Source organism: Cynocephalus volans, chromosome 10, assembly GCF_027409185.1.
Source record: "Cynocephalus volans isolate mCynVol1 chromosome 10, mCynVol1.pri, whole genome shotgun sequence".
Classification (NCBI taxonomy): domain Eukaryota; kingdom Metazoa; phylum Chordata; class Mammalia; order Dermoptera; family Cynocephalidae; genus Cynocephalus; species Cynocephalus volans.
This window is the reverse complement of record NC_084469.1, coordinates 37,442,293-37,468,405: the sequence shown is the minus strand read 5'-3', so window position 1 is coordinate 37,468,405 and position 26,113 is coordinate 37,442,293. Positions and strand designations below refer to the sequence as shown.

General features: G+C 38.7%; 1 protein-coding gene across 1 annotated transcript; it reads left to right on the top strand.

Annotated features, from left to right (window-relative positions):
• Positions 1 to 155: 155 nt before the first annotated feature.
• On the top strand, positions 156 to 26,113 carry LOC134387275 (myosin-2). Its single transcript, XM_063109760.1, has 40 exons — positions 156 to 229; positions 358 to 400; positions 1,822 to 2,045; positions 2,140 to 2,283; positions 4,311 to 4,467; positions 5,685 to 5,712; positions 5,796 to 5,904; positions 5,998 to 6,090; positions 6,611 to 6,674; positions 6,798 to 6,896; positions 7,686 to 7,789; positions 8,350 to 8,488; positions 8,845 to 8,963; positions 9,053 to 9,202; positions 10,395 to 10,565; positions 10,703 to 11,012; positions 11,643 to 11,716; positions 12,554 to 12,641; positions 12,727 to 12,844; positions 13,975 to 14,098; positions 14,186 to 14,322; positions 15,671 to 15,926; positions 17,516 to 17,758; positions 17,851 to 18,027; positions 18,110 to 18,255; positions 18,339 to 18,429; positions 18,516 to 18,905; positions 19,397 to 19,523; positions 20,215 to 20,333; positions 20,476 to 20,672; positions 21,409 to 21,592; positions 21,670 to 21,835; positions 21,938 to 22,062; positions 22,219 to 22,527; positions 22,616 to 22,819; positions 23,360 to 23,485; positions 23,578 to 23,748; positions 23,831 to 23,935; positions 24,055 to 24,150; positions 25,830 to 26,113. The coding sequence occupies exons 3-40, from the start codon at positions 1,842 to 1,844 to the stop codon at positions 25,980 to 25,982; spliced, it is 5,817 nt and encodes a 1,938-aa protein (XP_062965830.1). The 5' UTR covers positions 156 to 229; positions 358 to 400; positions 1,822 to 1,841; the 3' UTR covers positions 25,983 to 26,113.

The following is a 26,113-nucleotide window of genomic DNA, read 5'->3' as shown; positions in this document are numbered from 1 at the left end:
TAGACTGCCAAGAGGTTTTTTGCCAAACAATTCCTTTTGACTTAAGAAAGAAGAGGCAGCTGCATTGTTTCCATAGCTATCCATATAAAAGAGCCCTTGGAATGAAGCTGACTCGTCCTGCTTTAAAAAGCTCCAAGGTAAGTGGGAACAAGACGGGTCTTTCAAGAGGGACACTGGCCACACAGCCCAGTGTCAGCTGCAGCTGCTTATTCTGCTACTGTTCCTTCTGGTACCGCACATTTTACATCTATGAATTTTGTTGTCTTCCGCTTACAATAACAAGTAATGCAGCAAATGGGATTTTCTTCCCCTCTTTTTGGTTGACTAATCAAGTTCTTTTCCCCTTTCTTTTAACAGAACTGTCTCACTTCCAGGGTACATCTTCTCCCTTGCTAACAAGGTAAGATTTGGACTAACCAGTCCCTGGAGGAGAATACGAGAGCCTCTGGGATGGATTTGTGTAACTTAGCAACCTTTAAGAAAGTGCTTGTCTCAGTAAATATCCTCTAACAACTGTTCTTCAGGAAAGGGGCTGGAGAGGGAGAGAGGAAGGACTTTCCCTTTGGAACAATGCACACATCACTCCAGCATCGGTGGGGTGATATATGAATAAGAGAACAGTTTTTAATAGAATACTATTTTGTCTCTGCAGGAAAAAAAAAATCTGCACTCAGATTCCTTTGTTAAAAATCTCAAATTTGACAAAAATGTATCCTGCTACTAGAATTCATTTAATTAACATAATATCCAACAAGTAAGAAAGAAAGTACCTAGGACAAACTTCATTTAAACTACGTAATGCCTTTGTAAAATGTCACCTTCCACAAGGCTGAGTGCTGTATAAAACAAAAACAGGTGGAATTTTTGTTGTATATAATAAAAGTATTAATCTGCCCTACTACTACACACCGCGTTTCTAAAGAGAGAGAGACTGGGAGAGCTGATGAAAATGAGTTTCATCATGTAGTGACTGCAGTAGCATTCTTTGCCAAACTTTTCATTCTACTGATACCACTGGCAATCACAGATAACATAGAATGGAGGAACTGGGCCCTGCATTCTTCAAAAAGAAATTTGGAATAGTGACAGGAACCCTTCAATGTAGAAGAATGAGGATAGGTTTGCTATGGGTTTATTATCCTCAATTAGTTTAACTGGATTAAGCTGGTTAACTGGATTTGATATGCAAAGAAATAATGTTAGAGAAACTCTACTAAGCACCCAAATTAAAGAAAAAAAAAGGTAAACATAATTGTAATCTTCCCAAAACGACTGAACTTGAGCAAATCTAGCAGAACATCTAAATGAGGAAATAAACTTCTTTTGCATTACATGGCAAGACATGGAATTTTGTGACATTATAATAAGTGACATTATATATATATATGGCAGCCTGAACTATTTCCAATTACTTTCTCAGTCATCATTTTTTTTTCAAACTGTCTTCACGATATCTCATGTGTTGTGAATTAAGTAAGGCAGATATTATAATCCCATTTGAGAGATGGAGACACTGAGGCTCAAAAATACACGTGTCTTACCGAGGCCACAAGCTACTTGGCAGCAGTGCTGAGACTGTAACCCAGTTTCCTGATTAGAATATGAGTCTTGGAGGATGAAAGAAGGTAATGAATGTAAAGCCCTGAATACAGTATTGTGATCACCTGAGCATTTAAGTTCTTGAGACTCTGTTTCAATAACCATAGTATGGTGTACAGCAGACTTACTTAACTGGGCCCGTGAAATATAATCAATATAAAGATTTATTGGTATACCTGGCAGTTCAGACTCTCCTAGTCTGAAATGTTTTATCTCCTCTAGGACCTCTGAGTTCAGCAGCCATGAGTTCTGATGCCGACATGGCTGTTTTTGGGGAGGCTGCTCCTTACCTCCGAAAGTCTGAAAAGGAGCGCATTGAGGCCCAGAATAGGCCCTTTGATGCCAAGACTTCTGTCTTTGTGGTGGAGCCCAAGGAATCCTTTGTCAAAGGGACTGTCCAGAGCAAAGAAGCAGGGAAAGTGACAGTGAAGACTGAAGCGGGAGCAGTGAGTAGAGTCCCAGGAGCCTGCCACGTTTTACTGATTCTTTTTTTGTTTGGTAACAAAATTGACATAAACCATTATCTTTCCTGTTTACCAGACTCTGACAGTTAAGGATGATCAGATCTTCCCCATGAACCCTCCCAAATTTGACAAGATCGAGGACATGGCCATGATGACTCACCTGCACGAGCCTGCTGTGCTGTATAACCTCAAAGAGCGCTATGCAGCCTGGATGATCTACGTGAGTGCCCCCGCCCCCACCAGTGATCTTTATTGTCATCTCTATGTACCCTACCAGCCCACTGCTTCCACTGTAGCATACATGGGTCACAAGGAGTGGCCCATTCTACTTTCACTAGCAGCATAAGTTTCATTATTGCTATTGTAAAGCATAGCCCAGAAGCCAGCATTTCATCCTCATCTTCTCCTCCAAAGCCAGAGAAGGCAATCATCCTGTTGGCTGGGTTTGCCACAGATCCCTCGAACAGACATTTGAGCAGCTCCTGCTTGTATCTCAACCACAGGCCTACATCTTCCTCCTCTCCCTCCCCATTTCTAGCTACAGAATCATCCAGAGAGAAAAAAGAAACTTATGTTTTAACACTTAAGTTTTTTTTTTTTTTTTTTTTTTTGTCATTTTCGTGACCGGTACTCAGCCAGTGAGTGCACCGGCCATTCCTATATAGGATCCGAACCCGCGGCGGGAGCGTCACTGTGCTCCCAGCGCCGCACTCTCCCGAGTGCGCCACCGGCTCGGCCCATGTTTTAGCACTTAAAAAGGATTATTTTAAAGACCAAATTTCAGTCATTTTTGCTCCTCCAAAATAATAATTTGTATCTGAGTGCTCTGGTTCCTTCTATCTGGAATGCCACCTCCTCAGTGAAACCTTTCCAACTTTCCCAAGAAGAGTTCGATGTTCTGTCCTATTGTTTCTGTCCCTACAATAACACTAACCATGTTTTTCCTTGATCATTCATTTACATGACTGTATTCTATATAGACTGTGACAACATCTCATTTATGTTTTATTCCTACTGCCGTGCAAAGACCTGACACATAATACACATTCACTAAATAATTCTGAATTGCATTTATTATGTTATATTCATATTTTTGCATAGTTTAGCAAGGGCTGATATTCAGCGGGGTAACAACTATGTAGGTGTATCTGGTGTTTATGGTCATCATCTCTTCTAAGTGACTGGCACCTGTCCTAGACCAGCTGTCAAAGATTTTTAAAATCCCTCTTTTGTAATCATGATGCATTTACATCATTTTGTGCTCTGTTTCTTTATAACTTAAAAATATTTTGCAAATATTTTCCCAATGCTGCTACACACTTTCATGTTTACTTTTGTAAATACCTGCATCATAAATTCCATAGTTTACCTAAACATTCCCTTATTGTTGGGCACTTAGATGATATCCAAATGTATGTTCTCATAAATTTTAATCTTAATGATGCAAAAGAAATATATGCCTGTTTCCTTAAAACAATAAAATGTCTCACAATACACATTAAAACAAACAAACAAACAAAAAATGCCTTTGGAGCTCCTGCTATGTAAAAATCACTGTTACAAGAAGCTCCAAGGGAAGTAATAAGAAATATGAATTGTGGTTCCTTCCCTCAAGGATTTTGCTATCATATTGTTGAAACTGTCAACTAGTTTTCATGCTGATTCCTTGAAGAAATGTAGAATACTGATGCTCCTTGACTTACGATGGGGTTACATCCTGATAAACCCACTGAAAGCTGGAAATATCTTTAAAATGCATTTAATACACCTAACTGACCGAACATCATAGTTTAGCCTAGCCTACCTTAAATGTGCTCAGAACACCTACATTAGCCTACGGTTGGGAAAAACCATCTAAAACAAAGCCTATTTGATAATAAAGCACTGAATATCTCATGTAATTTAATGATTACAGTACATTATAGAGTTCAGTATCAGTTGCTTGCTCTCATGATTGTGTGGCTGACAGACAGCTGCGGCTCACTCCTGCCCAGAATTTCAAATGAGGTAATATCACATATCGCTAGCCTGGGGAAAGGTCAAAATTCAAAATTTGAAGTACAGTTTCTACTCAATGCATATCACTTTTGTACCATCATACAATTGAAAAATAAGTCGAACCAGCTAAGTCAGGGCTGTCTGTATTCACTTAAAGTGCTCCTTTTTGTTAAAATTCAATGAATAAGTGAATTGCACAAATAACGGGAAAGGACTTTGGGTACTAATTCTTCTTTTCCTCTTGCACAGACTTACTCAGGCCTCTTCTGTGTCACTGTCAACCCCTACAAGTGGCTGCCAGTGTACAATCCCGAGGTGGTGACGGCCTACCGAGGCAAAAAGCGCCAGGAGGCCCCGCCTCACATCTTCTCCATCTCTGACAACGCCTATCAGTTCATGCTGACTGGTGAGCAAGTTGAATGCTTTATTTGTTCATAACCTTTTTAGAGCAGAGCCATAGAAAAAAGGGACTCTAACCAAACTCGACACACTCTTTGAGATGATCGCCTTTAGTTGAGGCTGGTGAATTTGTGAGGGAGAAGGTCTAGGAAGGACAGAATGTAAAAAATGATTTGCAATCCCTAATATTACATAATTGTTAATGATCTCTTAAACTTTTAAAAGTCAACAGAGGTTGACCGTAGTTAGACAATTTTCTTTTGTGTGACTCAGAAACTCAAATAATGTTGAGCAAAAATACAAATATATCTGTATGTATGAACACACATACATGCACACTCATACACACACAATCACACATACAAACTGGGTCTCCATTACTACAAGCCAAAACACAGAAGAGTAAAATTTGTCTCTGTGGTTTTATCTTCAACATCAAAAATTGTGACCAATGAATGGTCTCTCTGTATTAAGGATGGCACAAATGCTGTGCCCTTTGCCCAGAACTGACCTAAAAAGTCTCCAGATTTTATGGTATTGCTGGTATTGAGTGTTATACCATGACTCTGCTTACTACGGTGTTCTCTCAGCTAGACCAATATAAGGTCTTTGTGACACCTTGGGAAAGGGCTTAGAGAATTCCTCTTCAGAGACAGTAAAATATCAAAATGAACTAAGATATAACTGAAGCTATGAGTACTTCCAAAGCTACCACCTTTACTATACTTACTCCTTCACACACATTAAAATGCCCATGTTTTATTACTTCATATACCTGCAATAAAAACATCACTCACCTAAATTGTCATCTAAACCCAACTGAAGAGCCAAGTCCACTTTTGATATTTATTTAGTGGTAGAGAATTAAAAAGAAAAGTCTGATGCTTCAGGGAAGTACAGCTTATGTGATCATCACATACTGTGGCTTTCAAATATTTTCTCTCACCATTGAATTTTTTCCTCAAAAGAAATATTTCTTGGAAGGCTTGAATATACAACAGATAAAAGTGGCAGTGATCTGTTTAAATGGGTGCACGTGTGCTAAAGTTGGGGGGGCAGTGGGGAATAAGAGAAGGGGTACTGGAAAGGTGGTGGGCCTTAGGCAATCCCTAAGGATTGCAAAGCCCAGACTGAAAAACACTAAGTTTATTCCATTTTGCTTTACTGACCATTTACAAATATATAAGAAAACAATAATCAATGTCTATAATTTCTTTTTTGTAGACCGGGAGAATCAGTCAATCCTGATCACGTAAGTAGATTTCATGCTTACTTTTCATGGCTGTGATAGCTTCTAGCTTTGGGATTTCATCTGATTTAATTTTGGTCTGACAGTGGAGAATCCGGTGCAGGGAAGACTGTGAACACCAAGCGTGTCATCCAGTACTTTGCAACAATTGCAGTTACTGGGGAAAAGAAGAAGGAAGAACCTGGCAAAACGCAGGTAGGTCTTGTGGCCAGAGTCAGAATCAAGACTCTTGTCAGGGCTCTCAGAAGTCTGGAGCCCCAGATGTGAGAGCTGCTCTTTCCTTTGCAGGGGACTCTGGAAGATCAAATCATCAGCGCCAACCCCCTACTGGAGGCCTTTGGCAATGCCAAGACTGTGAGGAATGACAACTCCTCTCGCTTTGTAAGTCTCTTGGTCACTATGATGGACTCTATTCACTGGTCAAAATCCACGGGATGTTTGTAAATACATTCTCTGAATCTTTTTGCATCCACATTATATTACACTGTGGTTCCTCCCTTTTTGTCTGAGCAAAGAATAACATGGATCAAAGCCCCATTTTAAATGACATGTGACCCTTTTCTTGAGTTCTTTCTTATCTTTCATTACCTACAATTATTCACAACTTTTTAGATTTTATTTTTCATTGACAAATAATAATTGTATATATTTATGGAATATAATGTGATGTTTTGATAAATTCATACACTATGAAATGATCAATTGACATGTCCATTACTTCACATACTTATCATACAATTTTTAAATCAAAGATAAAATACTTTTTTACCTGCAAAATAGTAGATACACCTTTTTCTACATGATACAAATAGCCTCTGAATTGACTTAATACTAAAGCATCAAAACACTTGTATTTGACGTTATCTAAAAACAAGTTAGCAATATTAGTTTTTCTTTCAAGGGCAAATTCATCAGAATCCACTTTGGCACTACAGGAAAACTGGCCTCTGCTGATATTGAAACATGTAAGTGCTCAGATATCCTTTAAAATCATATCTTTCTTATGACCTATATGATTGTCCAAAAATCAAATTTACATGTCACATGAATTTTTACACTTTCCCTGTTTGTTGTTTGTTTCCTTCCAGATCTGTTAGAGAAGTCTAGAGTCACTTTCCAGCTTAAGGCTGAAAGAAGCTATCATATTTTTTATCAGATCACATCAAACAAGAAACCAGAACTAATTGGTAAGAAACGTCACAATTCCTTTTCAGAATTACTGCACCGGCACCTATCAGTGCACGGTCCAACCTAGTATTCTATAACTGAATTTTGTCAGCTTATATCATTTTATTTTTAAAAATAGCTTTGTTAGTTTGGTAACAATATGTCCATTAGAACAATTCAAAAGAAAGCAAAAGGAAAACTGAAAATAACACTTCCAATTTTTGCTGCTCTGAAATAACCATCATGAACATTTGGATGAATATCATTCTAGGCATTTTCTATACATGTATTTTTAAATATAGATACTTCATACAACTTACATGACTGAAATCATATTTACATGCTTTTCTGCAATCCACTTTTTCACTGAGCAATAATATATTACAGCTTTTTCCATGTCAATAAATATAGCTTTACATCATTATTTCTAATGGTTGCATAGCAGTCCATTCTAGAGATAAGCATAATTTACTTCACCATACTCCCTTTAAGGATATTTAGATTGTTTCCAATTCTGTATTTTATATATGCAACACTTTAATGATTATCCTTATAGATACAACTTTTCCCATTATATGATTATCTCCTTTAGATTATAGTGGTTTTCTGAAAATAGGAAATGATAAAAGACACCATGACACCAACTTGAAGGTGTTTGAGGTTGTACTAAATATCCTTTAAATGTCCCCTCAGTGCCCATCAATCATCTTTCAACCAAGCATCATATAGTGCCTGAGAATTTGTCTAGACATCTCTTGTTTTAATGAAGAAGATAATGATGCTATCTTTGCTCTGCTCCATGTGCTTAGAAATGCTCCTGATTACCACGAACCCATATGATTACCCATTTGTCAGTCAAGGCGAGATCAGTGTGGCCAGCATTGATGATCAGGAAGAACTGATGGCCACAGATGTAAGTAAAACACAAGAAAATTGGAATTATTAAGGTGGGTCAGAGCAATGGTCCATCAAGATAAATATTCAGTCTCTAGTAAAAGTAGCAAGGGAAGATAAATATATATATATATATATATATATATTCAAGGACGAGCATGGATGTTCCCCCTGGAGTCAAATGAAAAGATTAGGATGTGCCCCTACATTTTACTTTACCTTAATAGTCTTTAAAGATCTATCATTTCTGAATTCATTTATACCATTTTTTTTTTTAGATCTACTTGCATTAGATCCATGTCACCTCTCAAAATAACAAGTTCCTTAAGATTACTATCCTTGTTCTCTACTTTAAGTTTACTTTATGAATCTTCAGAGGGTTTGTGCCTATAATTCTAATGCTCTGTGCTAGCCTTTGGTTGACCAAGTCTCTATGCACCTAATCTAAGGGGTTCCTCGGCCCCCATTAGTAGTGGAAGCTTCCTCAGTTTGACCAAGTCAGGAATGAGATCGTGATGTATTGACAGCAAGAGTGTGGATATCGTAGCCTAACAGTTATCCTATTGGTTATATTGACAGAGTGCTATTGATATTTTGGGCTTTACTAATGAAGAAAAGGTCTCCATTTACAAGCTCACGGGGGCTGTGATGCATTACGGGAACATGAAATTCAAACAAAAGCAGCGTGAGGAGCAAGCGGAGCCAGATGGCACCGAAGGTATCAACTGAGTCATCCACTTGATTTCACGTTTGTTTGAAAAATCACATTCTTAACTTCTTATCCATGATATTTCCTAAGGAAGACAAATTCACTTTTAAAAACTAAGTTATAAAGTATACTTAAATAACATACTTCGGGAAGCATGGGCATTAGATATTTCCTATAATTTCTGAAGTTCTTTTGGGCAAGCTACCCATGATCAAGGTCTTGAACTTAGTGAAAAAAATGGGCAAGAGTACTCAGAAAGATATATTGAAACACTGCACAAAATACATGTCGCTTAAAAAATATTTTTTAAGAAAGTGGGTTTCTTTGGGCCATAATAACATTGTTCTATTTTTTCTTCCTTTTAGTTGCTGACAAGGCAGCCTATCTCCAGAATCTGAACTCTGCAGACCTGCTCAAAGCCCTCTGTTTCCCCAGGGTCAAAGTCGGCAATGAGTTTGTCACTAAGGGCCAGACTGTGGAGCAGGTAGGTAAATAATTCAAATTCACCACCAGGGACAGAAACATTTTTACAGTCTTCTAATAATTTTAAGGGTTACATCTTCATCTTTCAAGGTGACCAACGCAGTAGGTGCTCTGGCCAAAGCCATCTACGAGAAGATGTTCCTGTGGATGGTCACCCGCATCAACCAGCAGCTGGACACCAAGCAGCCCAGGCAGTACTTCATCGGGGTCTTGGACATTGCTGGCTTTGAGATTTTTGATGTGAGTTGGTAGCTGCTTGGTGAGAGGATTTTACAGTAAGGCATAGAAATATCAATAAGCAGGAATTTGACGGTATTATAACCTTTTCTTATCACTATTGAAATTATGTTAAGATTTAAAAGAGAGAAACTGGGCAGCTACTAATCACTTATTGTGGTGGCAATTCCACTTCTATGAGAAACAATGCACTTAATGAGGACTTTTCAACTTGCTATGTGATCCAATAGGAGTTATGAATTTAGCTTGGTGCAGTTTGGGTCGGGGGAGGCTAAAAAATTCCACAAACGAAGTTGACATAAAAATATCAAAGTAAACCTGTGCAACATATAATATGCTTTGAATATATGGTGTATAAATTATTCAGAAATATTTAGGCAGATAATGAGAGCTGAGAAAATGTTAATAATTTAGAGTCAGCATTAATAAACTCAATTAACTTTTAAGGCTCATTAGTGTGATACCATGGAATCAAATTTCATAGTTGATTAAGAAATACATTTTTCCTGCTTACAGTGCTTACGAAGTTTATCTTTTTCTTTCTAATTATAAAATCAAAACTTGGGCATTGCAGAAGATAGAAAACGGCAAGGAAAAAGATTCCATTTAATTCCACTACATATATGTAGTTAGTTAACATTTTCGTGATTTTTAAAAAAAATACAAGTGTGTGTTATCATACGGTATGTAATATTTGGTATCTTATTTGTTTGTTTTTAAAATTTTTACATTAAAGAATAGCACAGGTGGCAATTGTTTCTCACTTGAAATGCTGACCATGGTGACTTCCTTGCAGTACAGACTCCTTACCAGCCAGAGTCTCATGGGTCACAAGTTGGCCCTTACATGCGTCAACAGACAACTTTCAACTCTCTGGAAAATGAAGAAGATAGTGGGAATACACATGGGACGATTAAGTAGAACTCAGGAAAATACCTGAGTAAACCTATGCAAATGCAGGAAAAGAGAATTAATAGTGACTTAGGATTTTCTATAAAATGACAGCATGGAAAACAGTGGATTTCACATACCTTCAAACTTCCCACACTTTTCACTTTTGATTTTAAAGGAGTCTCTTCAGTGCAATGATTTTGACATCTATAATCTAAAAGTTATTGAACATATATTTTTTAAAAGTCCTATATAAAAAATGCTCAATTTGCTTAACAGTGAAGTAACACATCTCTTTATTTAGTTCAACAGCTTCGAGCAGCTGTGCATCAACTTCACCAACGAGAAACTGCAACAGTTTTTCAACCACCACATGTTCGTGCTGGAGCAGGAGGAGTACAAGAAGGAAGGCATCGAGTGGACGTTCATCGACTTCGGGATGGACCTGGCTGCCTGCATTGAGCTCATCGAGAAGGTCTGTTTTCCATTTAAGAAACCATGTTTTGTGACAACTGCTATATATTATTCATTGCATCTTATTTTAGTTCTAAAATAGACAGAGAAAAAAATTTTAAATAGAAGTACCATTTTGTGTTGTGGTCTGCTTTTTAGCCTATGGGCATCTTCTCCATCCTGGAAGAAGAGTGTATGTTCCCCAAGGCAACAGACACCTCCTTCAAGAATAAGCTGTATGAACAGCATCTTGGAAAGTCCGCCAACTTCCAGAAGCCTAAGGTGGTCAAAGGCAAAGCTGAGGCCCACTTCTCCCTGATTCACTACGCCGGCACCGTGGACTACAACATCACTGGCTGGCTTGACAAGAACAAGGACCCCCTGAATGAGACCGTGGTTGGGCTGTACCAGAAGTCTTCAATGAAAACTCTAGCTTACCTCTTCTCTGGGGCTCAAACTGCTGAAGCAGGTAATGCTAAAAAGTTTAACATTTTCTCTAGGTATTACGAAAAGTGATATTAGATTGAGGCTGGTGACCTCATAGCCCTGGCAGAAGGGTTGCAAGCCAAACCCCTTGTTCCTCCAAGTATTGAGTAGGTAGGCTGTATGGTAATTATATATTTGTGGCTCACCCCACTACTGACAGGGACTCTACTGCAAAGGATTGGAGAGGAACTATCAAGCTCTTAACCAAAGAAAAGCCTTGGCTTCTATAATTTTACTCCTGCTTCTTCCTCCACTGGAATTTGCATATCTGGATATTGCATATCTAAGGATATCTAAGACAATGTAGTGACAAATGTCTAGCTTCTGTTGATGATTTGTGAAGTTAGTGTGGGCCTCAGTGTCCTAACATTGGAAAGTCCATCTTTATATGGCAAGGTGAAGGCCTGTCACTTCATTTCCCAATGGAAAAAGAATCACAGAAAAGTGGATGCAAGCTTAGTTGAAAATAAGATTCATTCAAGCTCAAACAGAGAGGTCAGGAGGGTGGGAAAATGCTCTATTTGATAGGCACAGAAATCAGCAAATAGGCAAGAAGTAGCCCTGATGATTCAAAACTATATTTGAATGACACCTTTTCTTCTTTTTCCTCCAGAGGCAAGTGGGACTGCCAAGAAAGGTGGTAAGAAGAAAGGCTCTTCTTTCCAGACCGTATCGGCCCTTTTCAGAGTAAGGAAGACCTGTTTTTGACATTCTCCAGTTACTTTGAGAATTTGTTTTTAAAAGCACAAGACCGTCTTTCCACAAGTCATTTAGGAAAGGACTAACATTAAGCAATGACTTCTGTCTATTTAATTTTGGAGAAAAGGAATTTTAAATTACTCAGAAATTATTAGCTCATCTTTCATCTAAGTCACATAATAAAGAATATTTTATGAGAAACTTTATAAAATACTCTGCCATTCATAATCTAGCTGACTCATGAAAAGGAGCAATGACATGTACTCGTAGAGACTAAAAGACATCAGTAAGACTAATGAAATCTAGCAGCTAATCTGCAACAAAGCCAATATGGTATCCTTGCTCTTTATCAGTCAATCTTCAATTATAACTGGTAGAATTATTCTCTTGTAAATAATCCTTCTGCCCTAAAAACTAATAGAGCTAGGAAAAGGGGATCTATACTTATAAGAAAAAGTCTAACTGTGGTGCAGCTTGCACTTCATTATTGGAGAATTATGGAGTTTAGTAGAAGAAAGAATAACATCCAGTATGGGAAGGCAACATCCTTGTAAATGTATGTTGGTGGCCAGCATGGGGACCACTGTAGGAAGAAGGAAGGTGCTTGTGTAAACTGAAAAGAAGCACGTGTCATGCTGCCTTCTATGCGTAACTCCTAACAACTCAAGTGCAGAAAGATGTACTGAGAAAGAAACTGCATCTCAGGAGAAGGATCAATGTGTTACCTTAAATGAAAACTAACCATACTGGCCATTCAACTCTATCACCAAATGCTCATAACCATATCTAAAGTCTGAGATGACAGGATTTTTCCTGATTTTATAGGAGAACTTGAACAAGCTGATGACCAACCTCAGGAGTACCCATCCTCATTTTGTGAGGTGCATCATCCCCAATGAAACTAAAACTCCTGGTAAGAAGTTCTAGAGTGAAAGTGCAAAGCATGACTGCCCCAACTCCTTTTTAATAACTGCAGTGAAATAAACATGTATTTTTAGGGGCCATGGAGCACGAACTTGTCCTGCACCAGCTGAGGTGTAACGGTGTGCTGGAAGGCATCCGCATCTGCAGGAAAGGATTCCCGAGCAGAATCCTTTATGCAGACTTCAAACAGAGGTCAGACACTCCTAATTATGGTACATCTTAAAGTTTAGTATGAACAAACTTAATACAAGCAAAAAAATTTAGCAAAAATTATGCCTCTATTTGTTATTTTTAACTTGGCACAAAAAAGGAGTAAAACACTTCTAAAATATGAGTATGCTACATTGTAAGCACTGTGCAGAATTTTCATTGGCTTTACCAAGCTCCTGGCTTAACTCATAGATGTACACATTAACATTGATAATTATGAGACTTACCATATTTGAGTGCTTAATATATTTGAATTGTTTTATTTAATCCTCACAAAAACCTACTAGAGGTAAATACTATCATTACCTCATTTTACAGATGAATAAGCCGAGGCTCAGGGAGATTAAGTTACTTGTCCAAAGTCACACAGTTAATAAGCGGCTGAGTTATGAACTCTCCTATTATGTATAGCTACAAATAAGTCATTTTCTGCCACTTCCTTCTATCTTCATCTTCTTCTTTCACACATTAGTTTCCCAGTGTCTCCCAGTTTATATGTCCCATGTAGGGGATATGTCACAATAACAGCTTCTGAGATCCTTTTTCGCTTCCCTGGACAAGCCCATCTGGAGAATCAAAGAAGAAGCTGAGGGGACAAGGATCTGGGTGGCAGCCACAGGGAGCTAGTCTCTCCTAAGTCTGGATCAAGTGGAGTTGACAGAGAACTTCAGTGCTCAAGACAAAAGCACCCTTTAGTTTGATTTTAGGTGATTAGGACAGTTCCCCATACCTAAAGTGTACCTTCTAGACAATTCCTTAATAAAAAGTAGCTTTCTCAAACTCAGGACCTTAAAAAGCAAATGCATCTAGCAAGGATAACACATTACATTTTATTGGTTATCTACACCTAGATGTGAACAAGATTATAGAATCCTATCCGAGAACAGTGTTTGATGAGGCAGAAAGGAAAGCTGCAACTGTGAGGGAAGGTAAACTGGAGCAAAATTTGGTAGCCAATACATTAACCATCCATGTAAATAATGTCCTCCCTGTGAACAAAGAATAATAATTTACCTTGAAAGCTCTGATTTTTTAAATGAATTATTTAATATTTAGCTACTATTTGTGTCATCAGTAAACCAAGTTTTAAAAAGCTATGTTTACTTTAACAGATACAAGGTATTAAATGCAAGTGCTATCCCTGAAGGACAATTCATCGATAGCAAGAAGGCATCTGAGAAGCTCCTTGCGTCCATCGACATTGACCACACCCAGTATAAATTTGGTCACACCAAGGTAATATGCTCTAAATCTGACCTGATGCCATTCCTGTCCCCTGAACTTTATGTACAGTTTCTGATCTGCAACTCTTCCCATGTATAGGTCTTTTTCAAAGCTGGTCTTCTGGGGCTTCTAGAGGAGATGAGAGATGACAAGCTGGCCCAGCTGATGACCCGAACCCAGGCCAGGTGCAGAGGGTTCTTGGCAAGAGTGGAGTACAGGAAGATGGTGGAGAGAAGGTATAAAAACATATCGTTTATTCACATCTTGTTTTTCAAAAACACATTTAAGGTGGCTTACAATTAAAACTCAGCTGTGATAAGGACACCAAAGTAAGAAGAAATGAATAAGAGTCCTATAATAAAGTGGAGATACACAGGTACCAGAAAACTTAAGATTGGGATCATCGCCATGGAATATATTCTCAATATTTGGGTAAACAATTGAGAAGCATAAAATGTATTACCAGTGAGTAAGCAGAAACAAACTTTTGCCTTACGCTTGGTTCTAATATGAATTTATTGGATAGATCATTAAATAAGGGACATTGAACTGAATAGCAGACAGTATTTTCAACAGAGGTTTTACACAGGATGCAGAAACAACTTCTATATGGTTATTTCTATTATTAAACTATCATGATTTAAAATATCAAGGGTATTTATCTGTGAAAGATTTTTTGAAGTAAGTTAATACAATGTCACCAAGGTATGTAGCTTTTGGGTGATCTAATTTGATACAGTGACAGAGTTCAAAGACCTTAGAGCCAGGTGTCTCAAACTGCAGGATACATATGACCAGGACTATTTCTCCATAGTGAGAAATGCATTTTACATTACCACCTGTTCATCCACACATACATGTATGTGTAAATATATAAATGATTTATGTGAATCAAATTTTTATTATGCCAATATTTTCTATTGTATTCTATTCCACTAAAAATAATAAAGTATGGTCATGACCCACTATGTATATATTTGAGTAAATAATTACCTATATGTGAGGGTAATTAATTTTTAAAAATAATTTAGACTAAAACAAATGTGGTATTACAGAGTAGAATACAAAACACATTACAATACAAAACCTGAGATTTTCAAGGAAATCCTGAGTTTTTTTTCAGTCTCATGCCCCACATCCCTCAAGGGTCATGTTCACCCTTCACTGCCCTTAGTGTTATTTTGCTAGGAACATTTGAGAAGCGCTGGTGTAGAGCAGAATTTCTCAAAGGATGGTCCTTGGACTTGCATCAACAGCATCTCTTGTGAACTTGTTAAAAACGCAAATTCGGGGACCCCATTCCAGATCTTCTGAATCTGAATCTCTGGAGGTGGGGTCCAGGAATCAGTGTTTTAACAAGCCCTTCTGGTGATTCTTACACATGCCAAAGTTGGAGAAGCAATGATGTAGAGGAAAGAGCGATTAGCAAGTCCTTGACCATCATCCCAAAATATAATTTCTTTCATCTTAGCATTTGAAGGCAGGTGAGGAACAGGGTGGGGCAGAACCTCCAACTCTCACTGCCAAGATTTCACATCATTTCATTATCACCACAATACCTAATTTGCATCAATTCCATTTCAGAGAGGCCGTCTTCTGCATCCAGTACAACATTCGAGCCTTCATGAATGTCAAGCACTGGCCCTGGATGAAACTATTCTTCAAGATCAAGCCTCTGCTGAAGAGTGCAGAAACTGAGAAGGAGATGGCCACCATGAAGGAAGAATTTCAGAAAACTAAAGACGAACTTGCCAAGTCAGAGGCCAAAAGAAAGGAACTGGAAGAAAAGATGGTGATGCTGTTGAAAGAAAAAAATGACTTGCAGCTTCAAGTCCAGGCTGTAAGTTGGGATATCATCCTGGTTATTGCAAATCAGGATACAAGTGCTAGAACTCTGGCCACTCCGGACAGTGAGTTGGATAGTCAGCATGGGAGATGCTCATTGGAGGGAGGAGGTTAAAGCACCCTGATGGTACCAATAAAGGTCCCTATACTCCTTCATTGCCCAATAAAGCCCCCCAAACTGACACCAGGCCAATGATGCAGAACTGTCTGTCATCTGCCACTCTACACAATTTCATCACTATGGGATTCATGACTTCTTTTCTCTTTGAATACAGTCCTTAAAAATAATTTTAACATGATACAACTCCAAATAAAATATGAAGGGGAAGATAGATTAGAGAGAGTGATTTTTTTTCTGAAACCTCCTTGAACTTCTTCTAGATGTCCATGGGTCTTAAATTATAATATGGACAGCTCACAAATGGTAATATTTCACATCAAAGTTTATTAAATTATTGTTTGCTATTGATCTCAAAAACTGATTCGCTCTTTCCAGTCCATCTCTAGTCAGTGCCCCACCGTGCCACTCCTGGACTGCTGCAGCAGTGCCTAGGTTGTTCTGCCTAGCCCAGTTCTCTCTTCTTCCACCCAGCCTGCTCACTGCTCACTTCTCGACCAATCATTCTAAAACTGCTTTCATCAACTCTGAAATGTAATTTATAAGACTGTCTTTCATTCGGGGTGAATTGAATTGCTCTGGTATAATCTACTCATCACAAATTTCACATTTTTTTTTCTGTTAAGATTGGTCTCTGCTGCCAAGTTTAGGCAGTAAAATAACTCCTGCTAGTAGATTACAGAAGGAAAAATAGCTCTTTTCTGCCCCCACCTCCTTCAAATCTATCTGAAGTTTCTTCTGTTGTCCCCATTGATATACCTAGAATCTGTCCTACACCATTATATTCACTACATGGCACATTTTATTCTTTTATGTATTCAAAGGCTGATATAGAGGATTACTGATGAATACATATTCGAATGTCTCTCTCGTTTCCTGTCTGCCCCAACCCCCATAATTGGAAACAGCAGGTTGCCAGGGATTTCTTGATTTATGCCTCAACTTGAGTTTAGAGCATCATAACCAGGATCATTTTCCAGTATTTCAGAGAGAAACATTTCAGTAGCAGCTGTATCTTGAATTCATCCTGCTGGAATGCTTCCCCACCTCTCTCCTGCTCCTCTCCCAAATAAGTTGATTTCTGAAAACCCAAATCCTACCCATCCCTCAAAGCCCAACTCAAATACCACTTCTTTCATGAAACCAACCCAGATCCAACATCTCTGATCTCTTATATCATTAATTACTTTCTACATTAATGACAGCTTTGGGGAGACTGATTTTCTAATCTACTGTAAGAATACTCTCTTCTAAATGAACAGGACAACAACTGACATATTTTGGTTTTCCCATATGTGGAAAATGTATTGCACACAGTAGGTGGTGCATAAAACAGGAGTTTGTGAAGACATAAATAAATGAATGAATATAGGAAATCCAAAGGACCAATTGCAGAAATTTATACTCTTATCATTGTAAAATATTTCATTCTTTCTTCCCAATTTTGATTTTGTTTTTAACTCAAGGAAGCTGAAGGCTTGGCTGATGCAGAGGAAAGATGTGACCAGTTGATCAAAACCAAAATCCAGCTTGAGGCCAAGATCAAAGAGGTGACGGAGAGAGCTGAGGATGAGGAAGAGATCAATGCTGAGCTGACAGCCAAGAAAAGGAAACTGGAGGATGAATGCTCAGAACTCAAGAAAGACATTGATGACCTTGAGCTGACACTGGCCAAGGTTGAGAAGGAGAAACATGCCACGGAAAACAAGGTATGAATCCTCTGCTGCTGTACTATATGGAGGTTCTGCCAACCCACTGAGCTTCTTTATAGCAGAGATCTTCTCTTTCTTAACTTTTGTAGGTAAAAAACCTCACAGAAGAGATGGCGGGCCTGGATGAGACCATCGCTAAGCTGACCAAAGAGAAGAAAGCCCTCCAGGAGGCCCACCAGCAGACCCTGGATGACCTGCAGGCAGAAGAGGACAAAGTCAACACCCTGACCAAAGCTAAAATCAAGCTTGAACAGCAAGTGGATGATGTAAGTCTAGCATTATCAAGGAAATTATTCTCTTCTAAAGAAAACTAAGCATTCCTTCTGACTCAACATTATTTATATTTAGCTTGAAGGATCCTTGGAGCAAGAAAAGAAACTTCGCATGGACCTAGAAAGGGCTAAGAGGAAACTTGAGGGTGACTTGAAGTTGGCCCAAGAGTCCATAATGGACATTGAAAATGAGAAACAGCAACTTGATGAGAAGCTCAAAAAGTAAGTTTGGAAGGATTGCTTATGGATTTGCTTCCAATGTTGAATATGGACTAAATTGTTGTCTTTTGCTGCTTTCCTAAAAGGAAAGAGTTTGAAATGAGCAATCTGCAAAGCAAGATTGAAGATGAACAGGCACTTGGCATTCAACTGCAGAAGAAGATCAAAGAACTGCAAGTAGGTACATGATTTTCATCAGTCTGGCTCAAAGAGGCACAGTTATAATACAAAGAAGCTGAGTTTGTGCTTGTTGCCCTTCCCAGGCCCGCATTGAGGAGCTGGAGGAGGAAATCGAGGCAGAGCGGGCCTCCAGGGCCAAAGCAGAGAAGCAGCGCTCTGACCTCTCCCGGGAACTGGAGGAGATCAGCGAGCGGCTGGAAGAAGCCGGTGGGGCCACTTCAGCCCAGATTGAGATGAACAAGAAGCGGGAGGCTGAGTTCCAGAAAATGCGCAGGGACCTGGAGGAGGCCACCCTGCAGCACGAAGCCACGGCTGCCACCCTGAGGAAGAAGCACGCGGACAGTGTGGCCGAGCTCGGGGAGCAGATCGACAACCTGCAGAGGGTCAAGCAGAAGCTGGAGAAGGAGAAGAGTGAGATGAAGATGGAGATCGATGACCTTGCTAGTAATGTAGAAACGATCTCCAAAGCCAAGGTACTACAGATTCTGGGAAATTGTTATTAATGACAATAATCCATTGTGGACACATCATAGTTTGCACAGGGCACTTTATACACATTAAATCATTTAGGTCATCTGTGTTTTCTGGGTCTCCAGTTGGAGAAAACAGATCTCCAATATTTTCACCTACTCAATAAGGAAAGTTTCATTATAAATAAAGACCATGAAGTATTTTTGAACATGCTTTTAGAAAACATACCATGTAATTATTACAAAATCTTCAAATTAGAACATAATTTTAATTTTTGTATATTAATATTGAACCGATCTTCACAAGTAGCTTTCATAAAATCTAAAGAAAAAATTTCTTATGTATCACATTATGTACAAGTATAAGAGAATTTGATTTATTTTATATAGCAAAACAAATATTGGGGGTTTTTTGCTTTGGGAGAAATTATAGCTACCGCAAAGATGACTAGCTTAAAAGGTTTTCATTTCCTTCTTTACTTTTTCTCACATAGGGAAACCTAGAGAAAATGTGCCGCACTCTAGAGGACCAACTGAGTGAACTTAAATCAAAGGAAGAAGAGCAGCAGCGGCTGATCAATGACCTGACAACCCAGAGGGGACGCCTGCAGACTGAATCTGGTAATTCTCCCCACTTTCACGGTGCCACAGAGTAGAGACAATGTGGTTAAGAACAAATGATGTGGTGGTGTGAGAGCCTGATAAAAGCAACTGAGAACATGTGTGATTCATTGAATGGCTCAGACTTTCAACCTACATGCAAAGTCATTTGGGGACAATGCTGGAAATAAAGATTTCAATAGGACTGGATCAAGCTCTCTTCCAGAAAGGCCTTGAGCATTTGTTCACAGAAGGGATGTTGGCATTAGGGGTCACTCCTGCATGGGTTCAAGGTTTCTGTCTCAGGCCAAATTTCTTTTTATTTATATCAGCATGACCTCAAATTCTGAGTGAGGCAATGGACAGTCCAGTCTCTCAAAAGTCCTATGGAAGTGAGACTACATAGAACTGGACATTTTAGCCACCTTCTTTGACAGTCATCGCTTGGTTTTCACAATATCATATAACCCTGAAAGAATTAACTATGCAGAGGACAAAAATAATTTAAGCTGTATTCATTCATTCATATTGACACATAAATTTCACCATAAAATCCAGAAATTTGGCATTGAGCACATGAGATGTCAACAGAGAATTCAATCATCTGAGCACTCAATTTGGGGGAATACGAGTTAAAATTTATTTCTAACATGGGCTTGCAGAATTTTTTCTTCACTTAAAAAGAAATGGTGTCATTTTTCTTGCCTGTCAGGTGAATTTTCACGCCAGCTTGATGAAAAAGAAGCTCTGGTGTCTCAGTTATCAAGGGGTAAACAAGCATTTACTCAACAGATTGAAGAATTAAAGAGGCAACTTGAAGAGGAGATAAAAGTAATTATTATTCTTAGACTGATTTTTTTCCCCATAGGCTGACCCTAAATGGAGCCCATTATACTAACTTTTAAAGGATTTTGAACCTTAAGAATTAAGTATTTAAATAGCCAGCAAAATGAAGGCCTAACTCTCTCCATAGGCCAAGAACGCCCTGGCGCACGGCCTGCAGTCAGCCCGCCACGACTGTGACCTGCTGCGGGAACAGTATGAAGAGGAGCAGGAATCCAAGGCTGAGCTGCAGAGGGCGCTGTCCAAGGCCAACACCGAGGTTGCCCAGTGGAGGACCAAATACGAGACAGATGCCATCCAGCGCACAGAGGAGCTGGAGGAGGCCAAGTATGTGCAAAGATAGAGAGAATGTGCAGAAAACTTTGTACATTGAATCGGAAAGATACAACCATTGAAGATTCTGTGAATTAGTTCACAAATGCTCATTAATTAACTTCTATTTGCCAGTCACTGTCAGGCACTGAGAATAAGACATGAATAAAACAAACATGTTCCCTGCCCCACTAGCCTAAAATCTAGTTTAAAAAACAAAGAATAGCAAATAATAATAATACAGACAATTAGAGGCCTTATTGCTGCTTGTCTAGTACACCAAGCTCATTGCTGCTTCAGGGTTTTGAATGTGTTGTTCCCTCTGTCTGGAATACTCACTCTAGGTCTTCCTCTAGCTCACTCTGATTTCTTTTAGATCTTGACTCACATGCTACCTCCTCAGGAAGGCCTTCTCTGAATATCTAGAATAGCTGCCCACCATTTACCCTATTTTATTTTTCTTCATTGCACTTACATCTGCAATATGTTATTGTGCATTTTCTGACTTCCTAATTGTTTATCTCTCTCACTTGTTTGTAAGCTTCATGATGGAGAGAACTTTCTTGTCTTGTTCACTGATGCGTACCCAGTGTCTGGTTCATAAAAGGAGTTCATCAGTGCCTGTTGAATGAACACACGAATGAATGGATAGTATTAATATGAACTTTCCAATACATTTCAGTGTGGCAATTCTTATTACCTAATTCTTATTACCACTCACTTCTCTCTAAAAACATATAAAATCTTTAAGGAAGAAGCTGGCCCAGCGGCTACAGGCTGCTGAGGAACACGTAGAAGCCGTGAATGCCAAATGCGCTTCCCTTGAGAAGACAAAGCAGCGGCTGCAGAACGAGGTTGAGGACCTCATGCTCGATGTGGAGAGAACAAACGCTGCCTGTGCAGCCCTGGACAAAAAACAAAGGAACTTCGATAAGGTAATTCCTGCAGTGTCCTTTGCTCTGTACTATTTTCCTCTGTCCTTTACAGCATGTAACTGCTCTTGGTTTTTCAGATCCTGGCAGAATGGAAACAGAAATATGAGGAAACACATGCTGAGCTTGAAGCCTCCCAGAAGGAGGCCCGCTCCCTTGGTACTGAGCTGTTCAAGATGAAAAATGCCTATGAGGAATCCTTGGATCAGCTGGAAACCCTAAAGCGAGAGAACAAAAACTTGCAGCGTGAGTCCCTTCCGCTTCCCATAATATTCATAACTTGGAGGAATCTTTCTCTTACGTCATCTGTTTGACCAAATCCCTACCTATCTTTTACTCAAACAACAGAGGAGATTTCTGACCTCACGGAGCAGATTGCAGAAGGAGGGAAACGAATTCATGAGCTGGAGAAAATAAAGAAGCAAGTGGAACAAGAAAAGTGTGAACTTCAGGCTGCTTTAGAAGAAGCAGAGGTACGGATCAAATTGTGCATTATACACAAATTCAGAAAAGAATTGAGCCTATCTGCATAGATTGAATAAGAATACACAGCACAAAATTATCAGCGTGCAGAAAAACTTCAGAATGCCTTCATTTCCCTGCTAATGTCACCTCTTGCTGTCATTAAGGCATCTCTTGAACATGAAGAGGGAAAGATCCTGCGCATCCAGCTTGAGTTGAACCAAGTCAAGTCTGAAGTTGATAGGAAAATCGCTGAAAAGGATGAGGAAATCGACCAGCTGAAGAGAAACCACATTAGAGTCGTGGAGTCGATGCAGAGCACGCTGGATGCTGAGATCAGGAGCAGGAATGATGCCATCAGACTCAAGAAGAAGATGGAGGGAGACCTCAATGAAATGGAAATTCAGCTGAACCATGCCAACCGCATGGCTGCTGAGGCCCTGAAGAACTACAGGAACACCCAAAGCATCCTCAAGGTAAATGGGCCCAAGAGAAAAGTCCCATGATGATCAGGGTGACTGCCACCCTGAGAACGTGGTGTCTCAATGACTGTTCATTCCACAGGATACCCAGATCCACCTGGATGATGCTCTCCGGGGCCAGGAGGACCTGAAGGAGCAGCTGGCCATGGTTGAGCGCAGAGCCAACCTGCTGCAGGCCGAGATCGAAGAGCTGCGGGCCACTCTGGAGCAGACGGAGAGGAGCAGGAAAATCGCAGAACAGGAGCTCCTGGATGCCAGTGAGCGTGTCCAGCTCCTGCACACCCAGGTGGGATCCAGCACAAAGAACTCCCCTGTAGTAAACATTTGTATCTCAGAAAATATAAGCCTGAATTTTTTTTACATAACAGTCAGGTTTTATACCTCTATCGGATTTTCACTATATTGAAAAATTTTCACTTTTATTTTGAGAAATTATTATGGATTCACTTCCCAAAATATTCTGAAGCTGTCCCATATTCTATTCCATTAATATCTTTATTGACCCTCATGATCAATGTTGACAATTTCTTTGTGGAGAAACAGAAATGTTATGAACATCTATTATAATTTTATCCTTGTGACTGGTCTTGATGATAAATGGCAGTTACAAAATTATAGAACTATTCGGTCTACTTATAAAGTATGCACTTGAAGATGCTTACTATTCTCTAATTTATTTTATTTTATGGCACTACATAACAAAATTCTTCACTATTGAAAGGTAATTTCACCTGCAAACTATTATGTGAATTTTGTTTTTTAAAAAATGGCTACTATTAAATACTTTGGTAACACGTTAAAAAATTTATAACTTATCTTTAAACAGAACACCAGCCTGATCAACACCAAGAAGAAGCTGGAGACAGACATTTCCCAAATGCAAGGAGAGATGGAGGACATTGTCCAGGAAGCCCGCAATGCAGAAGAGAAGGCCAAGAAGGCCATCACTGACGTGAGTGGCAGGCATATTTCTCCACTGATTTAGCAGTGAGATTTCCTGACATCTATAACTTTCTTAATTTTCTTGATTTATCTGCTCATTAGGCTGCCATGATGGCTGAGGAGCTGAAGAAGGAACAGGACACCAGCGCCCACCTGGAGCGCATGAAGAAGAACATGGAGCAGACGGTGAAGGACCTGCAGCTGCGTCTGGACGAGGCCGAGCAGCTGGCGCTGAAGGGCGGGAAGAAGCAGATCCAGAAACTGGAGGCCAGGGTGGGTCTCCCGATATCTATCTATTTCCATCTATTTCTGGTGCCTTAGTGGATCAAAGTTTTAAGAGCCTACTTATTTGTAGGTACGCGAGCTGGAAGGAGAGGTTGAGAGTGAGCAAAAGCGTAACGTTGAAGCTGTCAAAGGTCTGCGCAAACATGAAAGGCGAGTGAAGGAACTCACCTACCAGGTATGGCAATAGTTTTTATCAGCTAAGCACTCTTCCAAATATACGTGAAATATCATATGCAATGATGCAGCCGTCATGTGCTTTGGAAGTAAGGCCCTGTGGTTTTTATAATCTTTCAGACAGAAGAAGACCGGAAAAATATTCTCAGGCTTCAGGACTTGGTAGATAAACTTCAGGCAAAAGTGAAATCTTATAAGAGACAAGCCGAGGAGGCTGTAAGTATCCTTACGATAGAATGGAAGAGAGAAGTCCTAGGGTTAAGAAAAGCTAATAAATAATTGTATTTACTACCCCTCAATGTAAATAAGCTGTTCATTTTTCACAAGACTGCATACTTTAAAACTTTTGCACATTTTTGTACTTATTGCTTGTCATTTGTAATATTGATAGCTTGATTTTAAAAGTAAACTTTCAACCCATGAAGAAACCTTAAAAAATTAAAAAGCAGAAATAATACACACCATATTTTCTTGACATGGTGTGAGAAAATTGTAAAGTGATGAGAAAATACAAATAAAAATTGCCATGTATTTAAATTTTTTAAAAACTTTCTTAAATAAGTCTTGGGTTAAACTGGAAATAAAATGAATAATTACTGAATGATTACTAATTATAAATAAAATTTCAGGGAAGAGGCTACCTTTCCACACTTACAGAATGTAGTCAAAGCTGTGCTTGGAGGCTAAGTCATTGCTTTTAAATGCTTTCATTATGAATCAAAAATAAAAATAAGTGAATATACTTACAGTCCAATCAAGAAATTATTATAAATAATAATGATAATAATAAAATAATGGAAGTAAAAAGTACTGTTAAAAACAAAGGCAGACATTGGTGAGTTATAGTATACTATTTTCTAATTAGATAATTTCAGTAATATTTGTTAACTTCTGGGGAATTAATAAAATAAATATAATTAATTAAATCAAGGAAAAAGAAAGAAAATGCAAACAACATTAGTAATGACAAAGGGGATAAGCCACACACGTAGTGAATTTTTTAAATGTAGAATATAAATCTCTCAATAAAATAAAATCCAAAAGAAACTGGCTATTTTGCTAATATAAATTGCCACATTGGCTGAATAAGTTATTTCACAATTACTTTTGAAAATGGACCCAGGTCTAGATAGGTCTTTTAGAATTTCAAAGAACAGATAATCCCCCAATGATGTAAGCTGTTCAAGAGCATGGGAAAAGATAGAAAGCTTTCCAATTCATTTTTAAAAGCTTATATAACTTTCATACCAAAATCTGTCCAAGAACAGGAAGGGGAAAAACTAAAGACAGTCTTACTCATGACTGTAGTTGCTGCAAAGATAAACTATTAAGTAGTAAAACCCTTACTTTATTAAAGGAATTATCTATCAGTTATTAAATTCTCACAATGTAGTGATTACTTAATATCAGGGAATCTGTCAATAGAAACATTGACAGATTCAAAGCAGGAGAAAAAAGATGACAGCTTTGAAATGTGTCAAAATGATATATGATAAAATTCAAAATTTATTTCAATTTTTAAAACTATTAATAAATTCATCCTTAATATGATGAAGAATATCTAACTCAAGTCATCACTGTTCAGTCATCACTTACAGTAAGCATTCACAACCATGAGTTTAGTATTCTTTGCTTCTTCTCTGATATTGTATTTTTTTCTTGCTGTACTTGTGGTACATATCTTTTAACATGTTTGGTTGCAAAAATAGAGATGCAATTATTTAATAGACACCAAGTCCGAAATAAATCATAAAATTAATTTCAATGATAAGCAAAATCTAGGAGGTGGAAAGATTATACTTATCTGTAGATGCCAAGCCCTTTCTTCCCCTAGGTCTACAGAGTCTAGAAAGATACATGGTATGAGCTCCTTATGATTCCATTTTTATTCTTAGGAGGAACAATCCAACACAAATCTGTCTAAATTCCGCAAGCTCCAGCACGAGCTGGAGGAAGCCGAGGAACGGGCTGACATTGCAGAGTCCCAGGTCAACAAACTGCGGGTGAAGAGCCGGGAGGTTCACACAAAAGTCATAAGTGAAGAGTGATCAAGTCCAGTGCTGTGGAATGACCGAAGAAAGGCACAAAATGTGACATCTTTGGTCATTTATCTCTGTAATTATTGTCTATTCTATCCCATTGCAAAGAAAATAAAGAGCATTGGGTAGTTTTCAAACAA